The sequence below is a fragment of the Procambarus clarkii genome, chromosome 52, assembly GCF_040958095.1.
Source record: "Procambarus clarkii isolate CNS0578487 chromosome 52, FALCON_Pclarkii_2.0, whole genome shotgun sequence".
In the NCBI taxonomy this organism is placed as follows: domain Eukaryota; kingdom Metazoa; phylum Arthropoda; class Malacostraca; order Decapoda; family Cambaridae; genus Procambarus; species Procambarus clarkii.
The window spans coordinates 3,895,788-3,909,625 of NC_091201.1; the positions used below are offsets into that span (position 1 = coordinate 3,895,788).

The 13,838-nt window shown below is 42.9% G+C and overlaps 1 protein-coding gene across 1 annotated transcript in view; it reads left to right on the forward strand.

The window, feature by feature from the left end:
- LOC123763698 (ATP-binding cassette sub-family F member 1) overlaps positions 1-7,901 on the forward strand; it is a 33,945-nt gene extending 26,044 nt beyond the window's left edge. Inside the window, exons 8-9 of the mRNA XM_069304285.1 lie at positions 3,314-3,412; positions 6,522-7,901. Of these exons, the coding sequence (XP_069160386.1) occupies positions 3,314-3,412; positions 6,522-7,370 (948 nt within the window). The 3' untranslated portion in view covers positions 7,371-7,901. The remainder of the gene's footprint in view (positions 1-3,313; positions 3,413-6,521) is intronic.
- Positions 7,902-13,838: the final 5,937 nt, after the last annotated feature.

Below are 13,838 nucleotides of genomic sequence, written 5' to 3' on the forward strand. Positions count from 1 at the left end.
TGAACTTTCTTGTATTTGGCACTTTTGTTTGCTTAGCCTGAATCTGTGACCTCTTGCTTTTGAAGTCGCACGTTTCAAGAATTCCTCTGTCAATTTTGCCAATTCTTGTTACTATTTTGTTTGTGGTGATCATACTGCCTCTTTTTCTTCTATCTTCTAGCTTTCTCATATTTAACACCTCTAGTCCTTCCTCGTAGCTCTTGTTTTCCAGTTCCAGGATCCATTTAGTAGTGTCTCTGCATTTTTTCCAGTTTGTTGTGCTTCGTGAGATATGAGTACCATATATGAACACTGATGTACTGAACAGGGTGAGAATAGCTTGAGCTTCCTCATCCCTTTGTTTGTATTTATGCCTCAATAAACTTATTTCAATTTCATGAACTGCATATTCCAGTTTTGGTCTCAAAAGGCAAGGCAATTATCAGGAGAAAGTGCTAAGTCATAACCATATAGCATTTGGAGGAATCGGGATAAGGATTTGGGATGAACAAGGGGAAAAGAAATGGTGCCCAACCATTTTAGACTGTTGGGGATTGAATGCCGACCTGCATTAAGTGAAACTGTCGCTCTACCATCCAGCACATATATTTAAAGGAGATTTATACAGTGTCCTTCATGTGGTCTTCTTGTGACAGTGTGTTCTCCAGAACTACCTGTAGATATCTTTCTTTGTCCAAGTTCTTTATAGCATTTTACTTAATTTATTGGTTGTGTGGGATCTATTTTCTCCTCCTTCTCATTCTAAAACATGGCATTTATTTACATTGCATTCCTTCTGCCAAGTGTTTCTCCATATTCTTACTTTGTTCAGGTCATCTTGAAGGGTATGACAATTGTTTCTTATCTTCTCTAGTAGTTTAGCATCATCAGCAAACATGTTCATATAATGCTGTATTCCCTCAGATAGATTGTTTATATTGACTGTGAAGATTACTGGTGCTAGAACTAAACCTTGTCTTACTCCACTAGTAACATTTCTCTTGTCTGATACATTGCCTCTGATTATCACTTACTTTTTTGTCAGATAATTTTTTTTTTTATCCATGTCAAAAGTCTTTGTCACCCCTCCAGCATGTTCCAGCATCCAGAACAAGCTCTTGTGTGTGACTGTCAAAAGCCTTTCTTTAGGTGCAGATAAATGCAGTCAGCCCAACCATCTTTTTCCTGTAAAACTTGTGTGGTTCTGTCATAAAGACTAAGTAGATTTCTTACACAGAGTCTTCCCGTCTGAGAACCATAATGTCCTTGTGTTACTTCGTCATTTCTCTCAAGGTATTCCACCTTATTGGTTTTAATTATTTAGTGTAGTTATTTGACGGCCACACTTGTCAGCAATATAGGTCTATTATTTGGAAGGTGTTCTTTGCTAACATTTTTATAGAGTGGTACTGTGTTTGCCTTTTTCCATATATCTACTAGGATTCTCATTCATGAAGATGCCTGAAAAATTAATTGGTGTAGAATGCTCAGTTTGGTTGTGCATTTCCTCAGCACCCAAGGTTAGAGTTGATCTGGGCTAATTGCTTTGTTTCTTCCTAGCTCCTTGAGCAATTTTTCAAATTTGCCCCAAGGCATATGGTCCCCGACCAGACCTCCTGGTTTCTGGACTGGTCAGCGAGGCTATTGACGCAGCCTGACGTATGCCCAGTGGCACCTATTGCACTTATATGGTAGACAAACCCACGTGTGCTCTACAGAAGCCGTTTACATGTAAATGCCTCGGAGAACTTTTCTATGGTGTTATTTGTCCATTAGTTTGCATCAGACAGCTTCATATCATCCTTTGCAGATGGCACAAAAATCAGCATGAAAATTATCTCGGCTGAAGACATTGAAAAACTTCAAGCAGATATTAATATAGTTTTTGACTGGGCAACAGAAAATAACATGATGTTTAACAGTGATAAATTCCAAGTATTCAGGTACGGTAAAAATGAGGACCTTAAACATAATACAGGATACAAAACACAATTAAATGTGCCCCATAGTAGGAAAACAACATGTGAAGGATTTGGGAATAATGATGTCTGACGACAACGTTTAGGGAGCATAACCAAGCAAATATTGCGTCAACCTTAAAAATGATAGGATGGATTATGAGAACTTTCAAATCCAGGGATCCCATCACAATGGTTGTACTATACAAATCACTTCTACTGTCCCGTCTTGAGTACTGCTCAGTACTCACTTCCCCCTTCAGAGCAGGAGAGATTGTTGAAATAGAGGGAGTACAGAGAGCATATAATGCATACATAGACACAATCAAGCACCTAAATTATTGGGATTGTCTCAAAGCTCTCCAAATGTACTCACTAGAAAGAAGACAAGAGATATATCAAATAATATACACATGGAAGATACTGGAGGGCTAAGTACCAAATCTACACAGTAAAATAACAACGTACTAGAGTGAACGATATGAAAGAAAATGCAGAATAGAACCAGTGAAGAGCAGAGGTGCTATAGGCACAATCAGAGAACACTGTATAAACATCAGAGGTCCACGGTTGTTCAACACCCTCCCGTACTCTCAAACGTAGTGTCCCCCCGTGGCCTTCCTCCTACCACTGTAACTGGCGATGGGAAACTGCTTTGGCACGGCTGCGGGTTGGCCATACTCGCTTAACCCACGGTCACTTAATGGAGTGCTGCCCTGCTCCTTATTGTCCGAATTGCGTTGTCCCTCTTACAGTTGTGCATATCCTTGTTGGATGTCCTGACTTCCAGGACGAGTGTGTGTCTTGCTTTCTGACTGTCCCTCGCAGTCACTTGTCCCTCGATAGAATTCTAGGTGAATTGGATACTTTGATATCGTTTGCCTTGTGCGTTTTTGTTCTCGTATTGACATTCTTGGTGATATTTAGCGCCCTCTGATTATTTCGCACTTTGATGGTGCTACATAGCCTTCCCGGTTTGGTGCCTTCTTTTGATAATTACCTTACCTCAACATCCTCCCAGTGAGCATAAGAAATATTGCCAGAACAACAGTGGATATCTTCAAGAGGAGACTAAATTGTTCCCTCCAAGGAGTGCCGGACCAACCGGGCCGTGGTGGGTATGTGGGCCGCTCCAAGCAACAGCCTAGTGAACCAAGGTGTCTCAAGTCAGGCCTGGCCTTGGGCCGGGCTTGGGGAGTAGAACAACTCTCAGAATCCCATCAACCAGGTATCAACCAGACCCAGACCCTAGCTCTGTTTCATGAATGGATGTACAGTATTAGGACAATTTTATTCATAGTGATAGAAATATATGTAAAACTGCAGAAATGCTCCGTTGGTGTATGTTAGTAATGGTTTATGTCATGTGTGTACAGATGTTGGTGCAAAAGAGGAAAGAGCAAGTAAAGGCGTACGAAAAGCAAGAGAAACGGATCAAGGAAATGAAAGCTTCTGGATCCTCAAAGAAACAAGCGGTAAGTGCTGTCAGAAATATTTGTTTTTGTTTATTTATATTAACACCTTCAAGTTCCAGTTACTGTATGCTAAAATGCATCATCTGACTGCTAAATTTGTAATATATATGTAATGTAAATATGTAATTTAAAGCGGGAAGATCGTGCCTTTCACAGTTATCCAAACACTGACAGAATCACATGAGCATTAGAAGAGAAACAAAGTGCAGACATGGTACTCATGGAGTAATAACCCCCCAAAATGAGATGAAAAGTGCCCGAATTTACCTTAAGGTTAGACCACTACTGTAGTCTAACAAAATAAAATTCAGCTAGAATAGGACTAGCGTATGAGCCGCTCACAGTAATTATCAACAACGTAAAAATGCCTAGAGCAACGGCACAAGATCATGAAGAGATCTTGCCAAATATTGGTCGTGTGTGATGCCCACCTGGAGATGCAGGGAAATTAAATTAATGTAATCAGCTCATCAAAAGAATTTCTAATTTGTTAGGGGCTAGTATTAGCAGAGGTTCCTTTTATGGGTCCGATTCAGCATATAAATTATGTTTGTACTATCGAGAAAAAAAGGATTTCCTGAAAACATCATGTACTTAACACCTAATTTATTAAACATAAAACTAAAATATATTTACACATGGAAATGGGATAATTGTGTACTTTGAGGTGTAATAGGCAAATCACAGTAGTGTCTCTTGCTGACAGCACTTAGGTGAGGTGACAACCTAATGTTAACACTTTGGCGCACCCCGCTCGCCACCCCTCAACTGTGCGATATGGGACCCAGGGTGTCACGGGAGTGCGCATAAATTCTGAAAAGTGTATACTCTCTTCAACTTTGTCACCTTAATTCTCGTCCTACGAGATTAAATTTGGTATCATTGTGTTCGCAATAGAATTCTCTACAGCACTAAATGCATATAAACTCCAAAAGCCCGGCTAATTATCCGCAGCAAACAGAGAAAGTGCGAACGAGTTACCCAGGAGCGCGCAAACGCGATAGAATGTTTTCACTATTTTCACTCTGGTCACCTCAATTTTTATCCTAGGTCTTTCATTTTGGTCTCAATGGGTTCGCAATAGAATTCTCTAGAGGAACATTAGCATATAAAATAAAAAACCTGGTCATGCTCCAACCGCCGAGGAGTTGAAGACGGGCCACGCGTTAGCTGGGAGTGAGTGCTCAGCCGCCTTCTAGCTACAATCCCAATTCCCGCCCTTTTCAAGCCTTTTTTTCGCAATTTTCTTCCTGGAAGGGCCTTGTTCATGATCACTATCCATCGTGGAGTAAGCGTAGATAGTTTCTAAAGCCGCAGTAAGAAATATAGCCACGGAAAATAGCCAAAATGTTCACACGTTTGAGATGCGAGGGGAGGCGACATTGGTCACAACAATGGAGTGAAAACAATGGGCCCACGGCATGTGCCAAGCCGCCTGAGGGCCACGAGGCTCAACAAAGAAAATGGGAAGACATCGGCGCGCATTTTAAAACCAGTCCCAAAAAAATCGGATAAAAACCTGATTTTTGGCGATTATTTAAAGTGGATGACGCAATGCTGCGTCATCCCCGGAATTACTGCCAGTAAACGGATGACGCAATGCTGCGTCATGCCCGGGCGAAAGTGTTAATACTGGTATAATGATCACCTCAGCAATAATGGATGCCTAACACCACTGCCGTATGCAACAGAATAATTTGGAGCTCAAAATTGATGCTCGGGACATTAAATTGCATGCACAATATATATACATAAACTAACATGTGTTGGAATAACATTCACAAACATGTGCTCGGTCCAGACTGGTACTGTGTGTGGCTTTTTGCTCTATATGGACTCGCCAAATAGTCTAGGACTCTAGACCATCCACCAGGCTCGCTCGCTGTGCAGTTAAGCACTATAAAATGTGGGTCAATGTGTGTGTGTACAATTAATTAAAAATACTCTACAGGCATAACACATGCATAGATCACACTCTTCATAGTCATTGTATGGCGAGTCATCCTCAACTGGTGGGTAGGGGAGGCAGGGGAGCTATGGGTGAAAGAGCAAACTCATGCTACTCATTTACGTCAAAGTGTACAGCCAAGCCTACCAGTCAGAATGCCGTCTCAACCACTCATAGGCCTCCTGATTGACTGAGCTCTGAATGTTACTAGGGTGGCGGTGAGAGGCAGGAACAGGGATTTCCGGCGACCATTGGTTGGCAGTAAAGGTTGGCAGAGGCACTTGAATGGGTACCTGCCCCCACACAACAGCTACTGCACAATATCACATTAATGTGTTCTATCAGTGAGAAAATAAGTAGCAGCCATGAGGAGGATTTGAATCCACTGACTTGTGACTCCCAAGCTAGTGCCCTAGACCACTACACCACTACAGTCAAAATCAATACAACCTGAGATTTAGTTGAATCCATTAGGTGTCCTGAGGCTCCCAACCAGGAGCCCCCCCCCCCCCCCTTGCTCTTTGGCTTTGTGTAGTCAAGTAGTTCAGTTCCAACACTTCTCATCAAATGCACAACATCACATTTACAGTTAAGAATTGGTGCCCTGTTAATCCTCCAAGCCATTATACGAACCCAGGCCAAATCGCTTGTGATGCGCCGGCCGAGTGTTTTACCATTGTGCCACAAAGACTGCTTCCTGTGCATCTGGTAAGCATTAGAGGTCCACAGCTGTTCAATATCTTTCCAGCAAGCATAAAAATATTGCTAGAACTAAACTGGACTTGAAAAAATTAGACAGTTTCCTGCAAGAAGTGACGGACCAACTGAGTTGTGGATATGTGGGTCTTCAGGCTGTTCCAAGCAACAGCCTATTGGACCAAGTTATCTCAAGTCAAGTCTGGCCCCAGGCTGGGCTTAGGAAGTGGATCAACTCTCAGAACTTGCTCCAGGTACTATCAAGGTGCGATATTCACATTTGTGTGGAATTGGCACAAATACTTGAAACTTGCATAAGGAGTAACAATGGTTAAGGTGATGTTTGATAGATCAGGTGATGTTTTTGGCATCTAAGATGATGATTTTAGTGGCTAAGGTGATTTTAGCAGATTAGGTGATGTTGAATGGGTAAGGCAATGTTTTCAATTTCTAACAACTTTGCAGGAAAAGAAGACAAAGGAAGTGCTCACCCGTAAGCAAGAGAAGAATCGCGCCAAGAACAAAAAAGAGGAGGAAGAAAATGGACCAACTGAATTGCTTGAAAGACCTCAAGATTATATTGTGAAATTCTCCTTCCCAGAGCCACCACCACTGCAGCCTCCTATTCTTGGACTCTACAATGTTTGCTTTAATTATGAAGGCCACAAGCCACTCTTTAAAAATGTTGATTTTGGTATAGATATGGACACAAGGATAGCAATAGTTGGGCCAAATGGTGTAGGCAAATCAACATTTTTGAAATTGCTTCTAGGCGAGCTAACTCCAAGAGCAGGTGAAGTACGGAAAAATCATCGTTTGAAAATCGGTAGGTATGATCAGCACTCTGGTGAGCATTTAACTGCTGAAGAATCCCCCTCAGAATATCTCATGAGACTATTTAATCTCCAATATGAAAAGGCTAGAAAAGCTCTCGGCACATTTGGCCTTTCATCCCATGCACATACCATTAAGAATAAGGATCTTTCGGGAGGACAGAAGGCGCGAGTTGCCCTGGCTGAACTGTGTTTGTCATCACCCGATGTTCTTATTCTTGATGAACCTACTAATAACTTGGATATTGAGAGTATCGATGCTCTTGCTGAAGCTATCTCCGAGTACAAGGGAGGAGTGATCATAGTTTCTCACGACGAACGCTTAATCCGTGACACAGATTGTAATTTGTGGGTGATCGAAGAGCAAACAATTAATGAAATTGATGGAGGCTTTGATGAGTATAGGAAAGAATTGTTGGAAGAACTTGGTGAAGAGATTAATAACCCCAGTATTTCTGCTCATAATGCTGCCGACCTATAAACTTCCATTATAGTATTGATAATATCCATAGAATTACATTTATATTCTCCATTTATTAACCATTGTGTAATTATGTGGATACAGTATATTTATATATATAAATTTTCCTTTTGCTTCAGGTTACGGCTTAAATACCATCTTATTTGAAATAGGCATCTTTTACTATAATTGTGTGACATTTGCCATTTAATTTATTTAGACTACAGTTTGAAATTTCTTGTTTTCTCAATGTTCTATTAACTTTCTCAATATGATGATGCTCAATTAAAATTTTCTTATTGTATGATTTTTTAAATGTACAGTAATTTCAAAGATGACAAAATGCTTGTTGGGGATAGTAAGGTGGTTTGGGTTACAATACATTAAATATATTACAAGATCAGTAGCTTTGTAAAGTCTTTTTGCTCTGTCATTTGTTTTTTAAAATTATATGCCTATTTTGTATTTTTGCATAATATCGTGCTGAACTTTGTTTTAGATACAGCAATTGTATGCTAAACTTACCTGCAGGTAATAAAAAGGACTTCTTGATTCAGAAATTTTGGTTTCCTTCAAAAATTTAACAAATCTTAAACTTGGGCTTTTATTCATAAAATCCCCACAATGTGTAATTACCAAAGTGTAGTTGTAGGATGAGTGTCCTGTCTTCCCAGTACTGCTTGTTATACAATGTTTGTGGTGTCCCGTCTTCCCAGTACTGTTTGTTATACAATGCTAGTGGTGTCCCGTCTTCCCAGTACTGCTTGTTATATAGTGTTTGTGGTGTCCCGTCTTCCCAGTACTGTTTGTTATACAATGCTAGTGGTGTCCCGTCTTCCCAGTACTGCTTGTTATACAATGCTAGTGGTGTCCCGTCTTCCCAGTACTGCTTGTTATACAGTGTTTGTGGTGTCCCGTCTTCCCAGTACTGTTTGTTATACAATGCTAGTGGTGTCCCGTCTTCCCAGTACTGCTTGTTATACAATGCTAGTGGTGTCCCGTCTTCCCAGTACTGCTTGTTATACAGTGTTTGTGGTGTCCCGTCTTCCCAGTACTGTTTGTTATACAATGCTAGTGGTGTCCCGTCTTCCCAGTACTGTTTGTTATACAATGCTAGTGGTGTCCCGTCTTCCTAGTACTGCTTGTTATACAGTGTTTGTGGTGTCCCGTCTTCCCAGTACTGTTTGTTATACAATGCTAGTGGTGTCCCGTCTTCCCAGTACTGTTTGTTATACAATGCTAGTGGTGTCCCGTCTTCCCAGTACTGTTTGTTATACAATGTTTGTAGTGTCCCGTCTTCCCAGTACTGTTTGTTATACAACGCTTGTGGTGTCCCGTCTTCCCAGTACTGTTTGTTATACAACGCTTGTGGTGTCCCGTCTTCCCAGTACTGCTTGTTATACAACGCTTGTGGTGTACCGTCTTCCCAGTACTGTTTGTTATACAACGCTTGTGGTGTAGGGAGCCGGTCGGCCGAGCGGACAGCACGCTGGACTTGTGATCCTGTGGTCCTGGGTTCGATCCCAGGCGTCGGCGAGAAACAATGGGCAGAGTTTCTTTCACCCTGATGCCCCTGTTACCTAGCAGTAAAATAGGTACCTGGGTGTTAGTCAGCTGTCACGGGCTGCTTCCTGGGGGTGGAGGCCTGGTCGAGGACCGGGCCGCGGGGACACTAAAGCCCCGAAATTATCTCAAGATAACCTCCCGTCTTCCCAGTACTGTTTGTTATACAACGCTGGTGGTGTCCCGTCTTCCCAGTACTGTTTGTTATACAATGCTAGTGGTGTCCCGTCTTCCCAGTACTGCTTGTTATACAACGCTTGTAGTGTCCCGTCTTCCCAGTACTGTTTGTTATACAACGCTTGTGGTGTCCCATCTTCCCAGTACTGTTTGTTATACAACGCTTGTGGTGTCCCGTCTTCCCAGTACTGTTTGTTATACAACGCTTGTGGTGTCCCGTCTTCCCAGTACTGCTTGTTATACAACGCTTGTAGTGTCCCGTCTTCCCAGTACTGTTTGTTATACAACGCTTGTGGTGTCCCGTCTTCCCAGTACTGCTTGTTATACAACGCTTGTAGTGTCCCGTCTTCCCAGTACTGTTTGTTATACAACGCTTGTAGTGTCCCGTCTTCCCAGTACTGCTTGTTATACAATGCTTGTAGTGTCCCGTCTTCCCAGTACTGTTTGTTATACAACGCTTGTGGTGTCACGTCTACCCAGTACTGCTTGTTATACAACGCTGGTGGTGTCCCGTCTTCCCAGTACTGCTTGTTATACAACGCTGGTGGTGTCCCGTCTTCCCAGTACTGTTTGTTGTACAATGCTAGTGGTGTCCCGTCTTCCCAGTACTGTTTGTTATACAATGCTAGTGGTGTCCCGTCTTCCCAGTACTGTTTGTTATACAATGCTAGTGGTGTCCCGTCTTCCCAGTACTGCTTGTTATACAACGCTTGTAGTGTCCCGTCTTCCCAGTACTGTTTGTTATACAATGCTAGTGGTGTCCCGTCTTCCCAGTACTATTTGTTATTCAATGCTAGTAGTGTCCCGTCTTCCCAGTACTGTTTGTTATACAACGCTTGTGGTGTCCCGTCTTCCCAGTACTGTTTGTTATACAATGCTAGTGGTGTCCCGTCTTCCCAGTACTGTTTGTTATACAACGCTTGTGGTGTCCCGTCTTCCCAGTACTGTTTGTTATACAACGCTTGTGGTGTCCCGTCTTCCCAGTACTGCTTGTTATACAACGCTTGTGGTGTCCCGTCTTCCCAGTACTGTTTGTTATACAACGCTTGTAGTGTCCCGTCTTCCCAGTACTGCTTGTTATACAACGCTGGTGGTGTCCCGTCTTCCCAGTACTGCTTGTTATACAACGCTTGTGGTGTCCCGTCTTCCCAGTACTGTTTGTTATACAACGCTTGTAGTGTCCCGTCTTCCCAGTACTGTTTGTTATACAACGCTTGTGGTGTCCCGTCTTCCCAGTACTGTTTGTTATACAACGCTTGTGGTGTCCTGTCTTCCCAGTACTGTTATACAACGCTAGTGGTGTCCCGTCTTCCCAGTACTGTTTGTTATACAACGCTTGTAGTGTCCCGTCTTCCCAGTACTGTTTGTTATACAACGCTTGTGTCCCGTCTTCCCAGTACTGTTTGTTATACAATGCTAGTGGTGTCCCGTCTTCCCAGTACTGCTTGTTATACAATGCTTGTAGTGTCCCGTCTTCCCAGTACTGTTTGTTATACAATGGTAGTGGTGTCCAATCTTCCCAGTACTGCTTGTTATACAACGCTTGTAGTGTCCCGTCTTCCCAGTACCGTTTGTTATACAATGCTAGTGGTGTCCCGTCTTCCCAGTACTGTTATACAACGCTAGTGGTGTCCCGTCTTCCCAGTACTGCTTGTTATACAACGCTTGTAGTGTCCCGTCTTCCCAGTACTGTTTGTTATACAATGCTAGTGGTGTCCCGTCTTCCCAGTACTGTTATACAACGCTAGTGGTGTCCCGTCTTCCCAGTACTGCTTGTTATACAACGCTTGTAGTGTCCCGTCTTCCCAGTACTGTTTGTTATACAACGCTTGTGGTGTCCCGTCTTCCCAGTACTGTTTGTTATACAATGCTTGTGGTGTCCCGTCTTCCCAGTACTGTTTGTTATACAATGCTTGTGGTGTTCCGTCTTCCCAGTACTGTTTGTTATACAACGCTTGTGGTGTCCCGTCTTCCCAGTACTGTTTGTTATACAACGCTTGTAGTGTCCCGTCTTCCCAGTACTGTTTGTTATACAACGCTTGTGGTGTCCCGTCTTCCCAGTACTGTTTGTTATACAACGCTAGTGGTGTTTACCTAAGTGTAGTTACAGGATGGTAGCAACGCTCATGGTATGCTACGCTCATATAAATGGGTGCACTCATGTCAGAAGACCTTATCTTTAAAGAACACAATAAAGTAGCTGTCACAACTGCAAGAAAAATGACAGGTTGGATAACAAGAACCGTTCACACTAGAGATGCTATACCAATGATGGTACTCTTCAAGATGTTAGTGCTCTCTAGAGTGGAATACTGCTGCACAATGACAGCCCCTTTCCAGGTCAGCAATTTTCTCCATCTTGTGAGAGTGTGCAGAGATCGTTTACTGCTAGAACCCACTCAGTAAAACATCTAAACTGTTAGGACCGACTAAAATGCCTGAATCTGTATTGAGCGCAGGCGGGAGAGATACATAATAATTTACACGTGGAAAATAGTAGAGGGGCTGGTCCCAAACCTGCACATCACATGAGACCAGAAGGCATGGCAGGATGTGCAGAAAACCCCCTGTTGAAAAGCAGAGATGCAATAGGTACTCTGAGAGAGAACTCTTATCAACATCAGAGGCCAGAGACTGTTCAACACACTTCACTACACTTAAGGGGCATAACTGGCCGACCCCTCAGTGTTCGAGAGAGAACTCTATAAGCACCTCCAAAGGATACCTGACCAACCAGGCTGTGATTCATTCATCAGGCTACGAGCAGCCGCATCCAACAGCCTTGTTCACCAGTCCAGCAACGAGGAGGCCTGGTCTATGACTGGGCCGTGGGGATGCTAAGCTCTGAAAACACCTTAAGGTAACCTATGGTGTCTTGTCTTTCCAGTATTGTCGTATAACACTGAAATTACTAACGGTTTTGGCTTCCATCATCATCTCGCTTAATTCCAACCGTCTACTGCTCTGTTTGCAAACGAAAACTTAATATTTTTCAGCAACTTTGTTTCGCTGAATGTGTCCTTTTTTTTTTTTTTGTCAAGTTGCTGGTTTCAGGAATTCCTCTTTGTCAATATGGTTGATTCCTGTATGTGTATGAGGGGAGGGGCCAAAGGAAAAGTATCACAATGGAGGAAGGGGGGGAAACATTTTATTTCTCCTATGGTACTCCCCAAAATGGTCTTCCTAGTCATGATGGGGTTCACATATGATTACCTGGAGCTGGTGGGCTCCTGACTTTTCAAATACAGGCTGGTGGGCTGGGTGACCAGGCCCCTTGAGTCAGACAGTGATGGAAGATGTGCTGTGTAGCCCAGCATCATTGGGCTCAGATAGGCTTCATCTTTGGCTCTTCCCTCTGATCCTCTCCATTTCCCTCCCACTTGCTTAGCAGGATTAAACCTCAAGCCCCAGTGGTGACTACCTTGCCACTTGGAGTGATTACATTGTTAGGTCTGATAACTGCACCTTTTACCCATTCCTTAATGGGACCACGGGCCCCTTAATCACACTCGAATACTCGTGATTCCTTCAAACACTGCTGCATACCATGATCTGTTTGGCCCTGCTATATGGTCAAAGTATTTGGATGTTTGTCATGATGAGTATATTTATGCCCTGATGATTTACAGATAAACACCTTGTTGACTTCATGTTACCTTTAACCCCACCTGGACTAGCACACACGTCATCGCAGTCCCTTCTAATAAGGCAGCCATCAGCCTATCTGCTTTGTCCTTCATTTGTGATACCCCCATTTGGGTCTCAATAAATGTCCAATTAAATGTCAGCATTGTCACTATCATTGTGACACCATGTTGTGACTGGAGACAGGTAGCCTATCTTCAATTAACACTATCGTACTTGCCAAAACATCATTCCATGATCATATGTAGAAAAACATCTAGACCCTTGGTCGGCTGACCACCATATGGCATTTTTTAGGTAAATTTTGAGGTTATCTTGAGATGATTTCGGGGCTTAGCATCACCGTGGCCCAGTCCTCGACCAGGCCTCCTCTTTGTTACACATCCTCAGGAAGCAGCCTGTAGCAGCTGTCTAACTCCCAGGTACCTATTTACTGCTAGGTAACAGGAGCATCAGGGTGAAAGAAACTTTCCATTTGTTTCCGCCTCCACCAGGGATCGAACCCGGAACCTCAGGACTATGAATCCAAAGCGCTGTCCACTCAGCTGTCAGGCCCCATGATTCATGATTTAAAGGGAATAATTCAAGACTCCTGTGGGTACCTGGGGCTCACATTCTGTTTCCCGGGACTCTAGCAAACAGATGCCATCTTAAAAGAAATTATCCGTAGCCATCCTGGCTGAGAAAGTCTTGGTTCTGCCACAGTAACCAAGGCTGCCACCTGGAGCAGCAGCTCACAGTTGAACTGTGCTGGTCAGAGCCACACCACCACTTATTAATGAATAAAATAAGTAACTGCAATTATTTTGTAATAGTTTTTATTTCAGTCAGGATCATCTATGGCACTATGTACAAGGTTCATTAGGCACACAGCCATAGCACACAGCCGAAGTGTCGTGCATGTACACATCATGCAACATGATACAGTGGTACCTCAATTTACGAATGCCCTTCTTTATGAACTTTTTGCGTTCCGAAAAGCCCGATTTCTTCAGAAAATTTGATGGCATTTTATTGGTGAACCGAACATATAATTTATGTGGCTTTATTGAAGGTGCTAAAATGGAGTCAGGTGCAGTGTGTTAGTGGAATGTGCCACCTCTT